This window comes from Falco cherrug, chromosome 3 (genome assembly GCF_023634085.1).
Source record: "Falco cherrug isolate bFalChe1 chromosome 3, bFalChe1.pri, whole genome shotgun sequence".
In the NCBI taxonomy this organism is placed as follows: Eukaryota; Metazoa; Chordata; class Aves; order Falconiformes; family Falconidae; genus Falco; species Falco cherrug.
This window is the reverse complement of record NC_073699.1, coordinates 84,563,896-84,589,503: the sequence shown is the minus strand read 5'-3', so window position 1 is coordinate 84,589,503 and position 25,608 is coordinate 84,563,896. Positions and strand designations below refer to the sequence as shown.

General features: G+C 40.7%; 1 protein-coding gene across 9 annotated transcripts in view; it reads left to right on the top strand.

The window, feature by feature from the left end:
• Nucleotides 1–25,608, top strand: part of CTNND2 (catenin delta 2) — a 680,681-nt gene that overhangs the window by 402,214 nt on the left and 252,859 nt on the right. For all 9 annotated transcript variants that reach the window (XM_055705594.1, XM_055705593.1, XM_055705599.1 and 6 more), the window contains one exon: nt 8,712–8,906. In XM_055705594.1, coding sequence (XP_055561569.1) covers nt 8,712–8,906 — 195 coding nt within the window. The remainder of the gene's footprint in view (nt 1–8,711; nt 8,907–25,608) is intronic.

Below are 25,608 nucleotides of genomic sequence, written 5' to 3'. Positions count from 1 at the left end.
TTGAACATGATCAGAAAATTATGTTTTCACTGGTAAGCATCAGTGCACTAGTACCTGATTCGTTTTGTTGGAGGCAGCAATGCTTCTTAGCAAGTCACTCGTGCTGCTGGAAGTGGTCTCTAGCCCTATAAAGATCATTGGGGTTTTGGATGTTTAGTCGACACTGCTGCTTACCAGGCAGAAACTAGGTCCCTGAGTCTGCCTTGGGTGGGGCCTTGTGCCTTGAGAAGGAAGGAAGACCCAGCTTTGGGGAATTAAAGACACTTCTTCCTTTTGATTTGCAGCCCTTGTCAGAGAAGTGTTAGCTGTAGAGTCTTGCAAAATATCCCACAGAGTTTTGTTTTGGTTTTTTTCCTGGATATTTACTTTTGGGGCACATCTCACCAATTACACTAGTATTTCTGTTCCTTTACTTGTTGAGCTGAATGTATTGCTGCTTTAGTATAGAGTGCATGGTGCAACACGAGCTTTTATAATTCAAAATTTGAAATAATAAATTTTTTAACTTTTCTAAAATAAATGTATTTAGCAAAACTTTGAAGAAGATCTCTTCTGCTACAAAGGCTTGATGTTTTCACTTGTCGTGAAGCTGTGGTGAACTATTCCAAACAGCATACACAGGGCTGCTTGGCATTGTTGCTTAGTAACATCATCCTATTGCTGAAGCACTCAGCCCTCAGTCAATGCAGTTAGTGAGCAGGAAGGTTAAAAACAGTGGTTTGTATTGCTGGATAGCAATATCTGTTCACATTTGTACATAGGACTTTCCCCTTTTTTGAAAAATTGGCAGGATTGAGGGGAAGGGAAGAGGCAATGCTTAAGAGAAGAGGGGGAGCACCTAATACAATAATTCAATTAATAGTTTGGGTTTGTTGTTGGGGGGGGGGGGTTGGTTTTTTTAAAAAATTACCTATCATTTTCTGCCTTGCTGGAGGCAAGTTGTTGTCACTGTGTGGTAGTGGTTGATTTGGGGGAGTTTTTATTTATTGTTTTTTCTTCAGTGACAGTTCCCTATATCAGAAATGAAGTGGGAATTATCTCCCTGAACTTGTCTGTCACATTTAATCTGCTGTTTCTTCCTGGCTAACTTTGCCTCTTATTTCTTTTCTCCCAGTTACACTTCTCTTCTTCCACTAACAATTCATTTTTTAGAAAATATTTTAAGTAGGTGAATGCTTTTCAACAGAATGAGGACGATAGCAGGAAAAAAAGTGCTTGTGAGGAAACACAAATTTATGATGGGGGAGGGGGTTCTGGTTTTCCTAGACTTGTAGAATTAAGATAGCTGATTCAATACTTTGCAGTAAATTTATATTGCGTGATTAAAAAGTAAACATAGGCAACCTAAGAAAAAAAAAATAGCTTTATGTCTTTTAAATTTACTTAGGAGTGTATTTAATTTCAATATTTGATTTAAAAAAAGTTCAAATGGAATAAAAAATTATCCAGATAAAAGTTTACTGTGTCTCATAAGAAGTACCAAATGATTTTTAAAGTTTATTTAGACCTGCTTATTACGTTTTAAAAAGTGTAATCTTTTTTCCTTTCTTTGACCCCCTGCCTTTATTTTTAGCAGTGATATGAAAAGTGCTAACCCTAGGTCAGAGGCTGGTTTTGCAGTGTTGCTTAAGCAGCCAAAGCCAATCTGTTTTGAGGAGACTTTCCTAAGATACTTAATCTGGTTAATGGTCAAATTATGTCTGCGAAATTCCACAGTGTGAGCCTTACTGCTGAACATTGACTGTATCCTGACAATGAAGCTGCTAATATGTTTGACAGTACAGTGATGGTTTACATGAAACACTCCAGGCCATGCCTCATATTACACTTTAATCTTTTAAGTAGAAAACCTGAGGAAAGGCAGTCTTAAGATACCGACAGTTGAGGCAAGTCTGTTCTTTCCGATCTGGGGGCTCATATGTTATAGCACATACTTGTTTTGTGGTGACCTCCTATAATGTGGACTGGGGATGCCAAAGTACCACATTCATGTTTTTTCTGAATATCCGGAGTTTGACATAAGGTGAAAGGTATCATGTGTAATCAGTCAATTCAGTGATGGCATTATTTCTTTTTTTTTATTTGTACAAATAGTCTCAAGTCACAGACAGAATAGTGTAGAGAGAATGGAAAAAGCATATAAAGACAAAAATTAGTTTAATTCTGAACTTCTGTTAGTTTATCTTTAATTTCAGTATTTGGAGAAAGAAAAACCTTAATTGATACTCTGTGTGTGTAAAATCTAAACACGTGAGAAACCTGTGCTTAAGAAAAGTCTAAACCCAATTAAAATGAATTCACTTCACACTGTGTTTTGGTTCTAAGGAATGCAAATCATTGGTATGCTAGGGACAAGCGCTGACATACCCAAGGTGTGTATTAGCTGGTACTGCCATATGGCCTGTCATGTCTTACTGGTTAATTTAACCATCTGTCATGTCTCAAATTTGTATTTGCTTTCAGTACTTGAGTTAGGTATGTTCTCTTCTCTGTGGTATCATACTTTTCATCACACGGTGCTGGTATATTCCCATTTTATTAGTTTTATTGTGTTTATTTATTGTAACATTGTAGATCATACTGTCCTTTTCCAATGTTGTGAGTGGAAGATGCATGTATTCAGACAAGCATTTTGGAGATTTTTCTGCATAAATTTCTGGCAAAAAAAGGTCAATACCAAAACGCTATGAATGTTTGACTTTTCTCCTCCCCCCTGTTCACTTCTAATTCTGTACTTGGGTTCACATCAACTTATTTACTATGTAAACTAGGTTAGTGTCTGTAAAATAGGTGACGTTACATATGAATTCAGAGTAAAAATCCTGCTATTCTTACCCTTTCTCACATGTTGCTTTTTCAGCATTACAGTGAAGCTATGACCTGATCTACTGTATAATTTTTCTTTGTTAGTTTGGGTTTTTTAAGGACAGTAGCATTTCAGGGCAAGCATTTAGAAGAAACTCATGTCAGAAAGGGATTTCAGCCCTGATGCATCATCTAAATCAAAAAGTTCTTTCAGTCCTTTGAAAAGCATGCAACATACCAAAGCTACAAAATTCCTGTGATTCTCTTTTGGCTTCTGTGCCTGCAGTCTCTTATCTCACTGATGGTCTTATTACAATTTTACTGTTATGTGGGGTTGGGTTTTGTTGTGGTAGTTTTTTTAAATTGTAACCTAAGAAAAACCTCAGTGCAAATTACATAAGCAATATTGTCATTATATTTGAAATTAAAAATCTATACAGCCAGCTGTGGATAGTCAGTCCTCTTTGTTAGAAAATCAGATATCTTGAGTGCAGTGTGTCATATCTGTTCAAGTCGGAGTTTGGTACTTTGAGCCTCAAGTAGCCAGAGATACACGGTGTGTTGAAATGTGTGGGGTTACAACCAATTTAAGTTAAATGGCATAAACACATTTCTGATGAGTAATAAGTAGTAGGATGGTCATTGAACTTCATCCTCAGCTTGTATCCTCAGCTTGTATCTCATTAATGGTGTTCCTGTATCATAGGCATAAGGAAAATTTGTAACAGGACACTTGAATGTATTTTGGGATGGAGGATTTCTAAATGAGGACTGAATGGTTTATCTAGTCGAATCTGGATGTTTTTCATCATGTTGAGATGATCACTTGCATATTTCATGTTTCTAATGCGCTCTTAAATCCTGGAGAGGAGGTCAATACTGTATGTTCTTGCTATTAGACATGTTTAGAGAGTATTATGAATTCTTAGCGCTCCTTAGGGCTGCAGCAAGGTGGGATGAAGGTTGTAAAGGCTTTCACAAGGGGCACAAACAAAAACTGTCCAGGCTTTATTAAAGCCTATGCAATATGCAAATGCTTGTGTGTTTCCATTCATTTCAATAGTTTTAATGTCTTTAGCTTCTTGAAGTGACAAATGCTGCCGATAGTGGTTTACTTTATTGACCTAAACTGTCAGATTAGCAGTGCCATTCAGACGTGTTGTATTGATTTCCGTGACAGCCTGTAGAAGCTCTAAAGAGCAATTAGAGATTATTTTGTGTATTTCTCATGTTACACTTGTCTAATTACAGTATTTTTCTTCATCTGGAAAGTGAGGCTGTCAGAAAAGAACATTTTCCTAGGAAACAACCATTTCCCTATACTAGTGAGGAACATACCTGAATAATACAGAAACCTTCAGCTAGAAGGGTGGGGGGTTTTAATTGTCAATGGTAGAGATTGTCTTTTTGATCCAGTTAGGTAGGACTGCACTCTTCCTGAGTTCTGTTGCCCTTCTTGGATGTGGGAGGAGAACAAAGGTTGTAGGAATATGGTATCTTCATCTGGTAAATCTTCTGGCTGGTTCTAGGTTGCCCTAGTCTGATTCACCTGGCTGGGGACTCACGAGATACCCCTGCTGCAGCCTGAGCACAGTCCACTTTTACAAGCTCCACAGAGATGCAGAAAGGGCATTCCACTTTGCATCAGGTTTCAGTATTGGAGACTTCAGAAGACAGAGAATGCTCTTTGCTGTGTACTTTGTTCTTAGAGTTAGTCAGTTTCTGGTTTTAAACAAACAAACAAAAAATCAAAGTAGGATACATTATTTGGTGTTACTTGTCTGTTTCATTCTGATGCCTCTCACAGCTATTTTAGAGCCTTTTAGTCTTCTTCATACTTTGTGCTGTGTCTCCAGAATTGCAGGCAGATAATTTCTCAGTCTTTGGTCAGACTAAAGATCGGACTATTTAAGGAATTAATTATCAAGTGGTTTCTTCATCCCCTGATGGTTTAGCTCTTCTCAGTGTTTTTGGGTTTGGGTTTTGGTTTTTTTTTTCAGTCTAGAAGGGAGGGAAAAAAACCCCACACTCCTTCACAGCCATGGTCATAAGAGTTCTGTGTGTACACGGATGCTAAATACATGATCTGTAATTAATGGCTTGTAGAACTCTAAATTTAATCATGACTTTTCTTTGAACTTGTATGTAGACCTGTCTTTGAATGGGCTTGATGCCTTATATTTCCCCCAGGCAAAAATAGCATTGCTGTTAGGGAGCTGTTGGCCAGGGGAGGGACATGAGTCCGTTTTCAGAATGTGTAGGAGAGTTGTGTGCGGCCTTCATGCGCATCACTGCTTTGGTTTCAAGGAACCCAGAGCAGTGCACAATTATTACTGGGGTGAAAGGATGGTGGCTGGTTGAGAACAGTTTGGCCAAGGCAGTTTGAGATGAGCATGTGTCCATGGTGCCTCTGTGTTTAAGGAAACCACATTTGAGGGCAGTGAGCCTCCTTGAATGCGAGAATGCTAATGGGCCTTGGTAAGCCAGTGTTTTATTGCTTCCTGACAGTATATTGACTGCTGGTTTTCAGTTCTTACCTTTTTGCTTTTATGACCGCTGTGAGCTTTAGACTGCATTAATGCAAGTTGGGTTTGGGGTTTTTTAAGCAAATGATAGAGATCAGCTTGCAGCTTCAGGTAGTAAAGGATGTAGCTGTTTGCTGCTATCCCAGGATGCAGGCAGGAGGTCTGTTTCACCTCTCTCTTTCCCAGCAGCATCAGTTCTTTGAGTGTGCAGTCTTTGTTTTGATCAATTATCTTAACTGTCTTTCCAGTGTCTTCCAAAGTAGCAGCAGAGTATGGTGGAGGGGCTGAGTGTGTAGGTGAAGTAGCATGCAGTTGTATGAAACCATCACACTTCCCCCTTTTTCTTTTTTAATGATATAAAAACCTACAAGTCTTTTGTTGTCTTCAGCTGTAATTGTTAGGTTTTTTTCTGAAAGTTTTCTGTGAGAGCTTTGCTAGATATGATACAACAGCGGCAACAAAGATAACTGTTGGTATAATAGCAATTGGTTGGTTGATTTTACTAAATAAAATATGCAATAAAAACCTATTGCCTCTAAGTTGAGACTTGAATGAATTAATACATTTAAGAATTTTAAGAGTGATAGAAAAGAGATTTTAACAAAACCAGAAGTTGGTATTTCAAAAACTGGAATAACAACTTAATGGAAACGTTAACAATGGTGGTGGTGCATCTTTTTATGAACTTTCTGATTTCTTTTTCTTTTAAAAACTAGATTTAAGAACTCTAAAGGGTGGTAGTATTTTGTGTTTAAACATGGATAACTGATAATTTGGAAATAGCGTAGTAAAATTGCATTTTGATGTCTGTAGAAAAGAATCAGTTTTGCTTGAAACTAAAGGTTATTGAGATGTGCTTGAAAGACTATATTCATGTTCTGATGTCCACAATTTCTGATATTTGAAAGCATTTATGTTTTAAAATGAAACTATTTTAATTACCTGTTGAAATCTTTGTTTTCTTGAAATGTTACAGGAATAGTGGCAGTTACTTCCTGATAGTTTTAATTCTTGAACCTTTTTTGGGGGTGCTTGCCCATAATCGTGTTGTTCAGGTGGCTTCCAAGTTACTTCTAAATTGCCACTTAACTGTTTTCCTGGCAAGTTATATTGGTTTTCTTTTATTGTCTATCACATCTTCCTTGTCTTGTTTGCTTGAACTGTGTAATGTGTTTTGATCAAGAAGTTTCTCTGGTTATATATGTTTACTGTTTAGTATAGTAGTATTACAGTATTAATTACATGTGCAGTATGCAAATAAATCTCTGTTTAATATTAGCACAATAAACTAATATTAAACTTCCAGTTAGTATTAGGCTAGTATTAGCACTTAAAGATTCAGAACTATTGGCAGAGTATGAAGGAGGTTGAATTAAGCCCACCTCACCAGAAGACTAGTATAACTGTGTGAGAACAGGTTAAAATTTGGGTCATACTGCCAACAAATTCAATGGGGAAAAAATCTTTCAGCTCACTGGAAGCAGGATTAAGAAGAAAATCTGTTGTTCCAAAGCAATGTTAATATGTAAATGGACAAAAGAATTTTAGTACTTACAGAAGGGGGTGTAATTCTTTCTTCTGTGACAAGTCTGGTTGGTTGATGCACTGTTGAACCTCCAAAATATTGCCCTCAATTTTTCTATATTTCTTCCTCTGAATACAGATTGAACCAAGTACACAGTGAAATGTGAACTTAATCGTAACAGGCTGTATTTTAGTCCACTCTGAAGGATACTAGACTTTGGTGGAGCTGGTCCAAGAATCAGTCTCAAAAGGTGCAGGGTTAAAGAGCATTTTGAAAATGTGGACTATGAAAAATTTAATTGTGCAATATTAGTATCAACTTCCTGGATAATTGCAGTAGTTACAGATAAAATATGTCTTTGGGATTCTTGGCAGACTTTCTAGTAAGGGGAACAACAGAATTACTTTCAGTGGTGTGCTAATGGAAAGTCACTCTGAAAAATGTTTGAAGGGAAAAATATGCAAATAGGGTATTGCCCTGAAAACATGCATGTACATTTTAAAAATCAGAAGAAAACACATCTATGGCAGAAGCTGATTAGGAAGAAGTGGAATAAATTATTAGTTTCCTCCAGACAATTTGTATTAAAGATTAAGTAACATTTTGTCTGCGTCTCTTTCTCATTTCAATCCTGTTACTATCGTGCATTACTTTATATCTGTGCTTTAAATTTTAAAAATATTTAGTGTTTGTTTGTGCAACAAATCCCATGCTGACACAATGAATGTGGTAGAGCTTTTTGGTCTGAGCGGGACAAGCTAAGCTAGTAGAACATTGCTTACATCCATTTTTTTAACCTCACAGGAGTATCAACAAGAGTTGTAGTAGTTGTCTCTTTTGATTGCTTTTCTAAACATTTAAATAGCATGTTACCACTTTGTGATACAGACCTAACCTTTGTCAAGTGTTGCTTGAATACTTGCTTTGTTCTTGCCTGCAAAATGTGTAATGTTTATATAGCTTTCCTGTGCCTCTCCTTGGGAATCTTGCTAACAGACCACAGCACTGAAGTGCTTAAGTGACAAAGGGATTCAAGTGAATTCAGCTGGAAATACACAAGTGTCTATTGTATTTTTTTAAAATTTCATAATTGAAAATAACATTTTAATAGTAGAATAAGAAAGTGTTTGAATACACTCCCAGTTGATCTTGCTATTTACCAAAAGAAAGCCCAAACCCTATATCCTTAAAATAGATTTTTGCAGGAGGCGTGTTTAATCATCAGAGGATATTTAAGTTGTAGATGTCTTAACAATATGATTTTTTAAAAATTGTTGAGGACAAAATGTTGATAAGGCACAACCATTATATTGTACTTCAGTGAAGCACCAAAGAGATAAGCCTTCATATAGCTACATCTATTCATCAGCTTTAGCTTAATTCATTTCTAGATCTGAAGATATGAGCATAACGTGTGGAGCTAGTTCTGACTGCAGCTCCTTTCTTCTCCCCCATTCCTCATTCTTCTGTGAACCCCTTTGGTCTAGGTCATTTCTGGATCACAGGTGTTTGTGAGGGGGTTTTTTTTGAGATGGGTTGGGGTTTTTTTGGTCTCTGTTTAAGAAAGAGATGATATCATGATACCTATCTCTCCAAAATATGTACTTCCCTTGGAAGAAGTGAGGTTTTGAAGTAGGTGCAGGCAGCTGGATGCTACAACTGAAGTGATTAACTGAGGCTGTTGCTGCCCTTGCATGCTCTTTCTATTTGTATGTTGAAGAGATTAATTTCTTTGTTTTGTTTGGGGGTTTTTTTTGTGTTTACGTGCTACTTTCAAGTAAACTTAATGAAGTCATATCCTGTGTTTGTCATTTTTTTTCTTCTCTCTTAAATGTCTCTTATAAATCTATTTGCAGCTGGGTCTCGGGCATCTTACAGCAGCCAGCACAGCCACCTTGGCTCCGAGTTAAGGGCACTGCAGTCTCCAGAACACCATATAGATCCTATTTACGAAGACAGAGTTTATCAGAAGCCCCCTATGAGGAGTCTCAGCCAGAGTCAAGGGGACCCTCTGCAACCAGCACACACAGGCACATACCGCACTAGTACAGGTAGGTGGATGTAACTTGCATGATTGTTTTATTTATGAGATATACTTTATTCTTCAGCCCTAGTTTTCCTTTTTCTGATGTGCCAAACAAAATTTATTATGTGCATGCCAGTCAAACAAAATACCTTGTGCAGATGGCAGCTATTGATAGAACCTCAAAGGCACACATGAAATGGATAAATACTTAATGTTGTGCTATATGTACAGTAAGCTAATCTAATTTGGGGAAGGTGCTTACTAAGGGGAGAGAGAATATTTTTATTAATCTTGTGTATTTTCTTTGAGAAAAATCTGTTGTCTCTGAAGAAATTGGTAGGGTTTTTTTGTTTGCAAAGGTATTTTGTGTGTTGCAAAAGGACTGCAAAGTTTCTTCCACATGAAGCTAAAGGATTATTCACTTGCTTTCCAAGTGAATCATACATAAATGCTCTTCCTCTCTCCTACAGAGGTACACTTAGGTGTAGGTATGCAGACATAAAGTTGAACTATGGCATAGAGAAAAGCTGTTAGCATCACTGGTCTATCCATAAATAATAAAAATTGTCCATGAAATGCATTGGTGTACAAGTCCTGCTTGCAGAACATCATCTCACCAAATGAAATACAGCTGTATGTTGGAACCCACAAATAGATCACAAATCAACAGGGATATTTATGGTATTTAATGCACAAAATAATTAGAGTACATAAATGCTACAGCCAAAATAGCCTAAAGCAGATGTAGAAAGAACTTGTCTTAGGAATTATAAGTGTTTCGGGTGTTTTATCTTTGCTGTATTGATTAAAGGTGGAAGATTATGTCCATTTTCAGATCACTCCCATTTTCTTCAAGAAAAAGTTGTGTACTTCTTGGAGCAAGATACTTTGCTTTCTTTTAAAACTTATCTTTTTTATTTCTAGAACCACTTCTCCAAGGGCAAAGTGTCAGGTTTTGCATGTCTAAAGATTTCTATGGCTTTATGCAAGTTGTGGGTGTTCAGAGTACAGAAGAAAATACTTTAAAACTTTTTTCAGAGTTCTGTAGCTAAATACCTGTAACAGCTTTGTACTTTTTGAAGAACGCCATTACAGCACTTCCTTCCTGTTAAAGGAGCTACCATGGTGTATGTTTTGGTGTATATGAGAAAAGATTACTATTCTTTGCATGAAAGGGAAAAGATCTCTGCCTGAATCACTGAGCAGTGGAAGCAGCGATAGTGATTGAAGCAACTATTTATACTGAATTTTAAGCCTCATGTTCCACATGTGGCTGGGTCTTACTTTCTATGCAGCGCTCTCTTTCCCAGTCATGCCCTGAAGAGGGTTTCTTGTTTTGCTTGCAAAACATCCCTTGGTTCTCTGTGCTGAAGTAGCAGACTGTCTTGTGACTGTCATCTTCCCAACACCTCCGTAAGGAAGGAGACCCTGTCAACATAGATCACAATTACAGGGAATGAAACCAGGACTCGGGATGTTAGTGGGTAATACCTGAAGATGGGTTTTTAGAAAGGAGGAGAAAAAGCTTAAAAAAATACACTGGTTTGGGTAGCAGAAACAGGCTCTGTGAAGGTGAATTTTGTCTTGCTGTTTGGGATATGGATTGAACATTACTTTAGGCTCGTTCTGAGGAGCAACCCCATCAGTCCAGCTTTGTGTTGCGTTGATCATCCCTTGCTTTCCCCCTCCACCTATATCATCAGGGTCAGGGGAAATAAAAGCAAGTGGATGCATGCCAGGCCAATTATTCTGTTGCTCCATCAATAGCTGTTAGCTGTGGATGCTGTCAGCCTTTCACACAACCAGGCTGAAGAGCTCTCAGTGCTCAGAGGGAATTTTGGGCCGGATTGGATCAGCTCTCGGACCCCTTCTGCCTCTACCATAAAGGCCTGTAGGAACATACCCCTTCTCATGAAGACCATGCAGTTTTACTCAGATTAGCAGAAAGGAGGGGAAGGAGTTGAACTGATATTTGGCACATGTAACATTTTATCTCTTCGTTGGGATGTGTTACATTGTTTTTTTTATTGGAGGACTGACTAGCTATTTCTCTTGATTATTTTGTATAAAATACGAGGGATTGTAGATTACTGTGTACTCCTTGAAGATACATGCCAAGGGTTCATGGCTTGTATCTTATGTATGCATGAATCTCACCTGGGGTTGGCGGTGGGGAGGGGAGCTTTAAAACTTCAGTGTGCTCCTTTATAGACCATAGTTCACATTCTTTTGCCCATTACAACAGTAAATGGAGTCATGAAGATTTTGCATGCTTTTAAACATCTGATGAAAAAGAAAAAAGGAAAGGCAAACCTAGTCTAAGGCCTTTGTCCAAAGCATGGATATTTTTCTCTGCAGCTAGCATTGCCCATTAGAAACAAAAATTATGCTAGTTGTACTTGCAAAGCATTTATTTTTGTGTTGTTTCTTGTCGCTTTTTTCTAAAGCGAACATTCTTCGTGAATCTGAAAATTTCATTTAATTTGCAAGATTAAGTGACTTTACCAAATGAAAACTTTTTTTTTTTTTAAATGTAGATATCTACCTCTTTGTTTTTTGTTAGCTCTTAAATACTTACTACATTCAGGAATGTTTACACAACTAAGAATAAAGCCCGCTCAGTTTTTCATCCTTGTTATGGTTTAACCTCAGCCAGCAACCAAGCCCTACGCAGCCTCTTGCTCACTCCCCCTCGCCCAGAGGGATGGGGGGGAGAATCTGAAAGGAGTGTAAAACTCAAGGGTGGAGATAAGAACAATTTAAAAGGAAAAGCAAAAGTCACACACGCAAGCAAAGCAAGGAATTCATTCCCCACTTCCCATGGGCAGGCAGGTGTTCGGCCATCCCCAGGACAGCAGGGCTACATCACACGTAACAGTTACTTGGGAAGACAAACACCATGATGCCAAATGTCCCCACCTTCCTCCTCCTTCCCCCAGCCTATACACTCAGCATGACATCACAGGGTATGGAATATCCCTTTGGATAGTTGGGCTCACCTGTCCCGGCTGTGTCCCCTCCCAATTTCCCGTGCCCCTCCAGCCCTCTCACTGGCAGGGCCCGAGGAACTGAAAAATCCTTGACTTAGTATAGACATCACCCAGCACCAACCACAGCCATCAGTGTCCTACCAACATTGTTCTTACATCAGAGCCAAAACACAGCACTGTACTAGCTACTAAGAAGTAAATTAACTGTATCCCAGCTGAAACCAGGACAGTATCTACCCCTTATTCCATACCACTTACATCATGCTACACTTTCCAATACACCCTCGTTAACCATCGTCCCCCTTCCCGTTCTTTGGTATAATACACGGACATCATTCCCCTAGTCTATGCACCACCCCTGTAAAAATGTCTATAAAATGTCCACAAAATGTCCATTGAGTTCATTTAGTCCATGAACATGATCTCTTATGGTGGTCACTCAGGAGAAGAGAGGTTGTTTGTTGTATGGGGTTATCAGCCATCAAAGCCAGCTCAGGTCAGGTCACTGCTACACTTGCACTGCTTGTTGTCAGGCTTGGCCTCTGATGATTCAGATGGTTGCTGCTACAGTCATTCCTGTAACATGAAACTCAATTCATGGGTCACAATTTAAAGGTATATCCATTACAATCTCCACCCCTGGACCCTTCGGACAACCCTGTAGGGTTTAACGCTGTAATTAACTCCTCCCCTTGCCCCTGGTCTGGCTTGGACTTAGCCACAGACTGCAGCCTGCTCCAAGTGGAGCCTCAGCTACGAGCCACAGTTTCTCCAGGGTATACCTGCTGCGGCACAGCCACAACCACTTTGAGGTGCACCTGTTCCAACATGGCCTTACCCATGGGCCATCACCATAGACCTGCTGCAGCGTGGCCTCACCCACAGCCACAGTCCCTTCAGAAGTAAATCATCTCCAGCATGGCCTTATCCCTGGCCACAATCTCTTCAGGGCTGTACCTGCTCTGTCGTGGGCTTCTCCGCTGCCACACACTTTGAGGTACTCCAGCATGACCTTGTGCACAGCCACTGATGCTTCAGGGTGTACCTACTGCAGCACAGACTTACCCACAGCCACAGATGCTTCGAGGCGTACCTTCTCCAACACGGACTTGTCCTTGGGCCACAATTCCTCCAGAGGAATGCCTGCTGCAGCACAGACATAACCATGACCACAAACACTGTGAGTTATACCTGCTCAGGCATGGACTTAGTCACGGCTACAGGGGCTTTGGGGTGTCCAGCTCCCACGTGGGCTCATCCACAGGTCACAGTCCCTTTGACTCGAGTTCACACTGGAGCTCCAGCCTGTCCAGTACAGCAGCACAGAAATAGCAGCGATGCCATGGCCACTTGCCAGCCCCAGTGCATCACCACGGTTGTTACCAGAACGTTCCGGGGCACAGCACAGTGAGATGATAAGCAGTACAGCCAGCAGTGAAAGCAAGAAGCAGCCACTAACGAGCACTGGTATACAGTATATATACAGTAAGGCAGGCAAGCCCCATGGTAAGCACAGAAACCTGCCCCTTAATAGCTAAACAGCAATAACGGCTATAAATTCAAACTAGCACATTCCAATCAAATCTGTTATCTCAAACCCTTCGAGCCCCACGTTGGGTGTCGAAAAGGACTGTCATGGTTTAACCTTGGCCAGCAACGAAGCCCCACACAGCCGCTTGCTCACTCCCGCTCACCCGGAGGGAGGGGGGGAGAATCGGAAAGGAGTGTAAAACTCATGGCTTGAGATAAGAACAATTTAATAGGTAAAGCAAAAGCTGCGCATGCAAGCAAAGCAAAACAAGGAATTCATTCCCCACTTCCCATGGGCAGGCAGGTGTTCAGCCATCGAAGGACAGCAGGGCTCCATCATGAGTAACGGTTACTCGGGAAGACAAACGCCATAATGCCAAATGTCCCCACCTTCCTCCTTCTTCCCCCAGTTTATATACTCAGCATGACCTCATATGGTATGGAATGCCTCTTTGGATAGTTGGGCTCACCTGTCCCGGCTGTGTCCCCTCCCGGTTTCCCGTGCCCCTCCAGCCCTCTCGAGGAACTGAAAAATCCTTGACTTAGTATAGACATCACCCAGCACCAACCACAGCCATCAGTGTCCTACCAACATTGTTCTTACATCAGAGCCAAAACACAGCACTGTGCTAGCTACTAAGAAGGAAATTAACTCCATCCCAGCTGAAGCCAGGACAATCCTCTAGATGAATAAACTTTTACTGAGCTGAATTCAATAAGCTAGAATTTCTCTACGGGGTAAATTACTTTAAGTTTGTTCTATTTACTCACTGTTTTGGGGATGTTTCTTTTTTTATTTCTAAACTTTTTTTGTTTTCCTTGTATTCTACTTGTGAATGAAATGCATGCCGGTACCTCTGCACTAAAGGCCACGTATTGCAGAAGGTAGAAAATATTAGGAGCTTACTGAACATCTCCCTTACTAGCATAACTTTAGATAGGGGCAGGATGAATTATTCATCACATTGTGATTTAAATTATGACCGGGTGTGTTACTGTCATGCTGTCTAAGCTAAAAATAATCTTTCAAACTTGACTGCAGTAGGTGCATAGGTTTTTTGATCAGTAGCTTTTACTTAACAATCCCTTTTGGTCTTGAAAGGGTAATGCCTTCTCTCCTATAAAAAGTACAAGCCCAAATGTTTGCACTGAAAGTAGCAGTAAATGTGAAATTCTACTTTTGAAATGGGGATCCACAAAAGATATGTTTAGAGGAAGTACTCTGGCATGGTATAAATAATGAATTCATTTACTTACTGAATAGCAGCTTACAACTTGTTATTTAGTTGGGCTGTAAATACAGCAATAACTTTTGTCAAGGCAGGTGCATTACTTCCCTTATAAACCTAAAGGCCATGCATTATTAATTTAAATCCTAAGTTGTTAATAGCAGAGATAAGCTTATTTGATGGGATGTTTACATGGACACCACTGGAATTTGAAGAGGGCTATTACTTGAAGAGGAGGGAGGGGTCGCAGAGCCAGAGCAGGGGACAGAATCAGTGATCATTTGCTTATTTGCAGTTAAAAGTTTAGACTAGGGATTTAGTCCTTAGTTATTGGCATTTAATTAACGTTAAACATGAAATAAGTCTAAGTAAAATCTTGCTGTTTTGCAAGCCTGGGATTTCTGTAGCTGCCTTGAGGAGAAAGCAGATGTGCTGCTTGTGTGCTGGGCTGTCATTGCCGACCTGCAGCAGGGGAGCATGGCTTTTGCGGCAGTGGGGTCTGCGGGACCGGTTGCCATCACCCTCTGGATGCTGGCAACACACTGTCTGGAAGCTCTTAATGACGCTTGCTTTTGTTGTGGTTTCTCAGTGAAAGAGATGAGCCCTCTTCTGTAAAAACGATGTGATTTCTGGATAGAGTTATTAAAAGCCTTGCGAGAGTGCTGTCCCCAGCAGTCTGGGCAGGAGGGGTGGTAAGTGGGAGGTCTGTGCTTATTCTGAACTCACTACAAACCGAGGCTTTGTCACATAAATAAGTGCTGCTGCTTAAAAGCACTGGTGACTGTTGTGATCTATGGGTATTTAGACCTCAACACCTGCACAGTGCTCACACATTAAGAGCATTCCTTGGTTTCAAGGGGCTGTGGGTGAGAGTCTTTGTCCCTAACCTCACACAAGTGGCAAGGATGAACCATCAATTACACCAGAGGAGTGAACCTGGCCTCCTCAGCAATGTGAAGGACATACGCATCCTGCTGGTACCAGGGGAACCTTGATGGCCTTGAAGAAAGCTAAAGGACTGGCTGGAATGCACAGGCTTAGGACTGTCTCTGCCTCTGACCCCCAAAGGTCACCGTGGAGAAGGCCTTGTGACACAGCTCAATCATGGGAAGTCCAGCAGCTTTGTATAGTTACATGACCAGTTGGTATTAGTTTTGAGTGTTGTGTGCACAGAGCTGAAGTGTCTCCTTGATGAAGACAGGGCACGCAGGGCATTGTGAGAACTCTTCTGTGCTTCCCAGAGAGACAGGGAAAGTTAGGAAGAGTAGGGTCGGTGGTTGATATTGCTGAAATCAAAAAGAGGACCCTGAAATGAAAGATTTACTGAAAGGAGGTTAAATAGTGAGAGGATAAGCCATCAAAGTTTGCATTGCCTCTGAAGAGTGGCCTAGTGCAGGACTTGAAGGGTCTACCAAGCATGCCCTTGCAACGGGTTATCCATGGGGGAGCACGTGTGGGGCAGGGGCAATCCTCCAGCACTTCTTGTGCTACTTTCAAGGCTGCCCAATGCCTATGTGTATTAAGGTGGTTACCAGGCTGCCCTTCAGCTTCTCTGATGGCCTCTGCTCCTTAAGGCCAGGTCTCCCCGAGGTTCCTTCTGCTGATGTTTGGGTGGTTCCACCAGCGCACCACTGCCTCTGAAGCTGTCTGTTACGCAGGCTGCACTGCCTCCTGGCTGCCGTGGTGGACAGTGTTGATGGAAGAGAGGAGGCCTGTGAAATTCATGATGGCAGGTGCAAACTAGTAACATGGGGTTTTGCGCCCTGGGTTTCTGTGTGGAGGGCAAGTGCTGTCAGGAGAGCCGTGGAGAGTCAAGGGGCCTCCTTTTCAGAGGGAAGAGTTACCCGTTGCTCTAGGCCGTGGTTCTGTTCAGGTGCTTGCCAGCGGCAGGGAGAAACTGTATTACATTGTCCTCTGATGCAGCTCAGGAAGAACTGCTGGAGGTGAGAATTACTGTTGTGTTTCTGGACAAATGCTGTCCTCCTGTTCTCCACCTTCCTTCCTGCACCTGCCTGGTTCTTCATCTGCTGAAGGAAAGGAGCCTGCACCGAGGGGTGCCTTGTGTGGATCCCTGCTCCTGGTTATTTCTAACGTTATCTTTCTCCTGTTAAAAGTGTGTCTTGCTTTAGTGGGGTAGGGGCAGCATTTGCTCCTGTAGTCCGGTCTTTCTGCACGGATTAGTGCGCTGCTGTAGGGATGGGAAGAGGACCCAGGGGACTGTGCTTGTGTTTGCTGCTTTGCCCCTGCATTTGGCCTAGGCTTTTGCTGTCCTGGAGGTTAAGCAGTGTCTGAAGGCAAGATTTACAAGGAAAACTGACATGTCTTGTCTTATCATAGAGCTGTGCTGGCTTTCTCATGACATGGCTGGGCCATTCCTGTCTTCTGCCTCCTTGTTCCATCTTACAAGGTGCCTGTGATATGAGAGTTAGGTCTCTGTTCAGGACCTAAAGGAGAGGCACAAGAGGGAGAAGCAAAGCCCCCTTTTTCTGCCACCCCAGACAGGAACAGCCCATACAAAATTGATTGCACTGTTGGTTTGTTTAAGTTTGGTGGTTTTTGCAGGGAAAAGATGTTGCTAGTTTTATGGCTTTTGGGTGCTCAGATAGCTCTGGCCTTCTCTCATTTACATTGGACAAGCAAAGCACAGCAGTCCCAGCTCTTTGGTGTCTGGTTGCCTCCCACTCTCAGTGCCAGGTTCAGATGCCATTCACATCCCCTCCCTGGGGACTCCCTCCTTGTAGGAAAGGCAGCCACACACCCAACCCACTTGAGCTTCCATCTCATCTCGTTGCCCTGGTAGACAGAAGTCCGGCACGGTGGAGTTGCTGCTGGAAAGCTGCGCCAGCTGCCAACACCGTGCCTCTGGTCTGCCTTCCCTCTGCCGCTGGCATGGTGGGGCAGAGACCCACCTTGCTCTGGGAGTGAGTACTGTGCTGCTGCCAGTCGGCTCTGCCTTGCCAGCAAGGGAGCCAGTGGTCTGTGGGAACAGTAACTGCAGAGTAGGTGCAAGTATTATTTTTTTTTAAATTGAGGGTTTTTTCAGCAAGAACAGAGAAGGGGTGTGGCATGGACTGCTTAATGCTGCTTCCAAATACACAAGTACTTAATTTGCTGCATGTTTTTTATGCTGGTCCAGCTCAGGCCTTCTTTGATTCTCAACATTTGTCATGTCTTTTAGCGCCTTTTGTTGTCCCTTATAAAAGGAGCATGAGGCTACAAAGGATGCATGAATTGAGCTGAAGTCTATCATCTTCACAAGACCGTAAATATTTGTCTTCATATGTAATAAATTATTGCATATGTTTGATATTTTTAGAAGTCATTCCTTCAAGGTGAAGCTTTTTTCATGTTGTGAAGCAATTTTCCAATATTTGAAAAACAGGTCATATAAAAAAGTTAGATGTCCATATCCTATAGAGTGATTTATTCTTCTTTGAAGAATTGTTAAGCCTGTTTTATTGCAGTCATGCAACATCAAAAACTGATAATGTTTTTCTGTGTCTCCTTTTACAGATGACCTGTTCTATAACCATTTTTTAGGTTTTTACCTTAAACCTTTAACCTTTTAAGGTTTTTTCTTTTTTGGTGGTTATGAAGTAGTTCATAACAGAATGATAGAATAGTTTGGGTTGGAAGGGACCTCCAAAGATCATCTAGTCCAACCCTCTGCAATGAGCAGGGCCATCTTCAACTAGATCAGGTTACTCACAGTCCTGTAAACCTGACCTTGGATGTTTCCAGGGATGGGGCATCTACCACCTCTCTGGGCAACCTGTGCCGGTGGTTTACCACCCTCATAAAAAATTCCTTTCATTCTATCTAGTCCAATCTACCCTCTTTCAGATTACTGCCATTACCCCTCATCCTATCGCAACAGACCCTGCCAAAAGGTGTGTCCCCATCTCTCTGACAAGTCCGCTTTAAGTAAAGCAAGGCCACAATAAAGTCTCCCCAGAGCCTTCTGTTATCCAGGCTGAACAGCCCCAACTCGCTCAGGCTTTCTTTGCAGAAGTGTTCCATCCCTCTGATCATTTTTGTGGCCCTTGTCTGGACCCGCGCCGACAGGTCCATGTCATTGCTGTGCTGGGGGCCCCAGAGCTGGAGGCAGCACTCCAGGGTGGGGGTGGTGTCTCACCAGAGCAGAGCCGAGGGGCAGAACCACCTCCCTGGACCTGCTGGCCACGCTCCTTGTGGTGCAGCCCCAGAGAGGGCTGGCCGCCTGGGCTGCGAGCGCACACTGTCAGCTCACGTGCAGCTCTTCACCCACCAGTTCCCCCAGGTCCTTCTCTGCAGGGCCGCTCTCAACCCATTCATTACCCAGCCTGTACTGATACCAGGGGTTGGCCTGGCCCGTATGCATGGCCTTGCACTTGGTATTCAGATGATATCTGAAACAGATATGAGAACATCGGGGGTTTTAAACTTTGCTGTGAGAGATATTCCTTTGATAGTCATTTACAAAATGAGAGATTATTTTGATACAGTTATTACAATACAATTGATAGAGTTATTACAATACTTTATAGCAAGCAGTCCCTTCATAACTTACTCTCTTTAGCCATTTCAAATCACTGAAATTGTTTGTAACTTCAACATGCTGAAAAAAATTTAGAATACTAACACAACATTTTTATGTTGAAATAAGATTATGTAAAAAAGACATTATAGGACTCCAATTGTAATGTCATGATGAATCCCGTATATAGGGCTTAGTTCATAGCTTTCTATACTTGCAAGGCATGCAACCATAACTTCAGCTTTGGGAACCAGACTCTGATGTTTGAGCCTTGTATGTTGCCAGTGGCAGGTTCCACGTGGCAGTTTATATCCCAGCTGCCCCACAGCTATCTTATCCTTTCTCAGGTTGTGTTAGTATTGCTTGGCATGGAACTAGATTTAGTTAACCATATGTATCACTTGTAATTCCATAGACTTCAGATTAATGAGTAAAAGAAATTTTAAGAGAGAGGGAAAATCATTCTTTGTTGTCCCTCTATACATGCAGGTAGGCGTGTTCAGATTCTTACAGTGAGCATCAATGAGTACATTGATATAGTTCAGTTCCAGAGCAACATCTGGCTATTAATGAAAAGCTACCTGTTACATGCTACTTCCTGGATTACAGATACTTCATTTGAAAGGAGAAAGGAAACCTTGGTTTCAAATATATTTTACTTAATTTGGCTTTGAAGTTGTCACTGCAGGCATTGTAACTGCAGGCACAAAGGAGGAGCAACAGAAAAATTATCTTAAATTTTCCCCATTTGGATTAAGCCCTTTTTCCATGATATTGCTTCTCAAATCTTTATTTAGTTTTTGTTCAGTCCTAAAGTACAACAGGTAGGTTACAAATACAAAACAACACTTCTTTCTGCTTAAGCGATGGGGTTTTTTTCTGGTTGAGGGACAGGTTTGTTTGTTTTATTTTTTGTTTTGTCACAAGCTGTTGTGCTGTGCAGGGGCATACTGTGATGCCACAGCTGCAGATTAATTGAGGATCATGCTGGTAAATCACACAGCATGGAGTTTTGACTATAGGACATAATGTTTTCAGGGAAATTAAAAAGAAAAAATATTCCTACCACTGCATCTCTATCAGTTTGGTAATGTTGTGATAATAGACCTGTATTGCTAACTGACATCCACTTGATAAGATTGCTTTGGGAGAGAGAATTATAGGACACAAGTGGGGAACAAATCTTCAGTACAAAGTAGATGGAGCACAAAATACCTTAGTGATCTGCATAGTGAATAACAAATTGCCTCAAAGCAATGCAAAGTCATAATCCCATTTCATTCAAGAGATCCGAGGTGTCTGGTATAGCCTTATCTGTGTTACATTCTTGAGTATATGTTTTTAGGTAATTCTTTTTCCAGGTACAGTGGCATCCTCTCTGAGGGGAGGGGGGGAATTATTTTTTTTAAAAAAAAAAATCATTCCTATTAAATTTTTGGGCAGAGTCTAATAAATTACATTGTTTTGAACTTCATTGTTACCCAGTGGTCACTGTAAAGCTGTGGACAAGAGCAATGAGAAAGGGAGAGAAGTGGCAGGATGTGAAAACCCTGTAGAACCAGCTTTGTAATCTGTAATGTCCCTTATAGTGGAGAAGAATTTCTCCAAATAAGATATTTATAGGTGCAAAGTATTGTGGCTGGGCTCCACAGAGGAATTGTACCCATTTGAAGACAGCCAAGATTTCAGTGCTGCTCAGAATAGAAACCTTTCAAAATGGTCACTATCCAGTCTCCTTCCTCTGTCCCATGAATGGGATACCTCCAGATGCTTGTGGTTTGTCCTATGTATTTTCTAATTCTCCTTTTTGAATAGAAGGGTGACCTAGAGTGTGTCTGAATGCTTCTTGGATGTCCCTTGACTTTTGCCATCTATTGAGGGAGAAGTGTGATTATAAAACATTGGTCAGGGAAGCATACCCTGTAAATCTCACCTGACACTATTGAGAAAATACACTTGTCTACTCTGTGCCAGAAACTATTTATGATCTATTTACAGTACAGGTGTAGTCTCAGGTTAAAGCCTCGTCACATTAGACTTTAGTGATGCAGGACTATGTCCATTCTTTTTTATTTACTTCAGTGTTGGGTAGGGATACAGGGTTGTCATTCATGAAATAAGAAGCAGTTCAGACACCTTTCATAAATCTCCTCCTTGTAGTCTTTGCTGAACAAAACCACAATGCTGTACCTGAGGTAACTACCCAGTGATGTCTTCAAGACAACTAATGCTTTTAGAGGATCATTCTTTCTGCAGCATTGTATTTAAAGACACCCTTTTAATAAATCACCAGGCTCCCCCCCTTTTTTTTTTAACTCAAGCTGTAATATTTATTTTATAGATCTGTATAAAAGACTGTCTTCTTTTAGATGCAGTCTTTTTCTCTATCATAATTTCAGCAGCTTACATGTAGGGTTACAAGTACAGCAAGTTTTCAAAGATGTTAGTTTTTACTATAATGGGTCCAGCAAGTTTCAGACTATCATTTGCAGAAGTTTAAGTTAATGTTTAAGGTGTACATATCACATGATCTGGCACTGCAATACAAATGTGGTTAACAATAGTAAAATAACTCTCCTTCAGAGTGGAAACTACTAATTAACATAGCTGAAGCTCAGTAAGGTGTTTTAAAAAATACTAGTAAGCACCCATTTTGTTACTTGGAATCATAGCGTATTAAATAGGGAGAAGTCAGTATTTGAAGGAGAAGACATCTGTGTGCTTGAAGGCTGTAGCATGATGCAGGGCAGGCTGTTCATCTGTTACTTCTCATAATTATACCTTTTTTAATAATAATAGTGACTTCCATCCATGTGTTCTGTTTTATGTCAGCTAGCTGGACAGGAAACTTTTAACAGGGATTTCAAGAGAAGGTGAATTTGGAATGAAAACAGAAATTTAGTTTCAATAGGCTAGTTGATGTGCAGTAGTATGGTCTGTGTGGTTTTGCTGTGATTGGGATTTATAATCATTACGGTCATTATGTCCCATGTGCACAATGTCAAACCATGTAGTACTACAAAGAGGAGGAAAGTGATGTGTATGTCTTGTATAGTGCTGTTGCTCAGGGTTGAATTTTATCTCCTCTGAGGAAACTGGCAGATGAATTTTAGTATCTCAGATTCTGAAGGAGCAGTTGCTTTTAAGGGCCTTGCAGTTGTTACTTTCTCTGTTTAAATGCTCATGTAACAAATGAATTAAACTGCATGTTCTCCCAAAACTGAGGAATGCAACTCAGAGAGACAAGAGACAATCAGAGCAAAGAGCTTGGCATAACACCTTTGGCAGCCAAAGCTGGCATCCAATTATCACCTTATGTTGATGCATCATTTTTATTTTGTGCAAAGGAGCATCACTGAAACGTGTTAGAAACTGAGTCTAAGAATGGAAGTTGGATATACAAGTGGAAATTAAAATCTGGCAGAGGTAAAATGCAGTTAGTTCCCAGAGATGGACAGGAGTATTATATTTTTAATATACTTTTTTAATAATATGAACTTGAAAAATACGGCTTCTGCCTTGTTTGGTTGCGAAGAAGGAAGTCAGTCACTCCTGTCTCGAGTCAGAGAGTTGGGAATCTGAAATAATTGAACGTATGTGGTTGCTAGGGGAATCCTAATGTCTGCATAAAACCTTGGTGTCCCCTCAGACCACATGAATTTCAAAATGATGCTTTAGCTATATACACTTTTGACATACAGGCTGTGTTACTGTGATGGACACCCTGTAACTTTGGAACCTGATGGTGGAGGACAACTGGAGGGATGTATGTAGCATTTGAGAAGGGTGTGGGTCTGGGAGTGTGAGGCTGGGCACAGCAGTGAAGCCTTGCAACAGACCTGGCTGTGGAAGAGGTTGTATTCAAGTGTTGACTTTGGGTTTCACTGAAGTTGCATCAAGCACAGCTGCAAATAAACTTTGATCAGAATTCTTTCATATCAGGCTCCGTATCTGTGTAACTGAAATACAAATTTCTGAGATACAGACTCTGTCACCATTGCTGCTCACTGAATTACTTGTGTACCTATTTCTTCATTAAAATTTTCTTTAGAAGTACAAAAATCCTTATAGATAACTTAATTCATAAGGTATGTATTTCCTTCCGTTGCTAACCCTAATGGAACTAGGTGGTACCAGCTAATCACATACTTGAACCCATAAATAATTACTAGTAAAGAAATGCTGAGTCTAAATTGGTGATTAAGAACATTATTCCATATGCTACAGGCTAAGCAATGGCAGTTATATGTCTTCCCCCAATGGAACTGTTCAATAAAAGGAAAAAAAGGTACGTATTTCAAACCAAAAAATAAGCATGACAAGGAAACCAAGACACAGACAATGTAAGAATGTGCAAACTGAAGTGGAACAACATAGACAAAAGGAGCCTTCAAAGTGACCAGATACCAGGTACTCTGTAAACAGAGAAGTAGCACAGAAACCAAGGAAGCAGTATTTTATTTCAGCAATTCTTTCTGCATTATGGAAAAAATAATAAATTTCTAAGCAAAGGAATGTTCAGCCTTATTATAACAGTTAGTGTCAGATCTAAAGAACACTTTAAAAATCAAAATTAAAAGATACATCAGTGTAATAGTGACTTCAGTTTTTCAGTCTTCAAAGATTGTCACTTTTTGCATTGGATGAGGATTTATTGAACACAACAGTATGCAAAGCACAAGTGACAGGTGACTTCTATGAAGCAAGGAGTAGTTCTCCCACAAAACAGTGGCATGTAAATACAGAGGTGGTCAAGAGTTGATTTTAAGATTTTTTGAAAGGATCAAATAGCAGATGGGTAATAATTTGTTACTTTGACTATGCTTATGATCTTCATTAGGCTTAGTATTCTGCAGCTGCCAGTGGTGGGAATTAACTTGTTTTAACCAGTTTGGAGATTCACTGAGTATTTGCTGTAGAAGTAATAGCTTAGCAGCAAACAGCTACCTCTGGCTTTGAAGTTGGCCTGGGAAAGTTTGAACAACATAAATCTCCTGTGATGCCATCTGCAAGAGACATGGATGTTGCCTTGATAAAAAAGGCTTCTTCCTTACCATGTCATGGAAACATTTGATAATAAAAATACTACTGAATACGTGCTTGCTACAGCACGTAGACACACTAATTACAAGTAGTTGTGACAGCCACGTATAACTAGTACCTGAGGAAATTGTGACTCACGTGTTTGTGGGTGGAAGAGACACTTTTTTTGCTGAATACCATGCTGTTCAGTATCTGTTTCTTTTGCTTGCTTGCATTTGCCATGTACGGCATGTTGTATTCCCATAAAAAGGCATACCTGGTACAGCAGGGAGACAGGCTATTTGCCGTGCCTGGCTGTTGAAGGTGCTGAGCATGCTGGAGCTAGCTGTGAAGGGAAAGAGTTTGTATTTCCCCTGATAAACACAAAATATGAGCATATGGAGAAAACTGGAGCCAGCAGGAAGAAGTAGGGGAACAAGGCTAGCTGAGTCTTTGAAGCATAACTAGAAATCCCTGAGAGCAGGAGAGGACAAGGAGGTAATAGAGAGAAAGAGGCTGTTCCAGTTGACTGTGTGAAGTTTCATGCAATCCTGGGAGCCCTAAAAAGCTGATACATTGAGAGCAAAAGCTGGCTGAATTGAGAAGAGCCCATCCTGTGAGGATGCAAGGGAAGATTCGCTTACAGGTTCTTTTTCTTTCTCTCTGGCTGAGGATTTGAAGACTGGAGTTTTGATTGCAAGATTGGCAGCTAAATAGGACAAAATAAAAGAGTGTGGAGAAGTGAGGGAGAAGAAGATGGAAAACGAGCAATAGAAAGTTGCAGTAGTTTTTGACTGGTTTTCCCATTTTGACTACAAGAAGTTGTGTAACAAAGTTGTCAAGCTCCACAGAAGTTGTGGTCTTGATATTTGCATAAGGTCCTGAGTATTTTAAGTCTGAATTGGAGCCTTGTGTCTTGAAATCCTTTAGTGGTTTTGGGTTTGGGCTTTTTTTGTTTGTTTGTTCTGCTCTCAGTTTGCATGTTTAAAGTATGAAATTCCTTGTGCCTGTGTACTTTGAGCAGAGGATATGATAGCACCTTCATAAAGTCTTAACTACCTTAGAGGTAGTTATTAATATCAATTATAATTGGGAGTTTTTTCCTCTTTCAGTAAATATATGGTGGGGGAACCTGAAAATATTTCTCTAATATCTTACACTTCCAATGTAGAAAAGTGCTGCTAAAAGTAACCGCTAAGCAAACTTGTTATATATGTATTATCGTACTTCCTGAACAGTGTTAAACTTGACTGCATGTGCTTGTTGCTTTGGATTGCTGATTGGCTCCTAGCTTGATTATAGTAGATTTTGTTAAATTTCTATTGTAAAAAAGCTGGTGCGTGGTCTAAAACACACTTTATATTTCAAGATAAAAAGTGTTTGTATCCCCCAGATTTGATGAATTCTGTTTCCTAATTGACAGAGAATGCACTGTGTTAT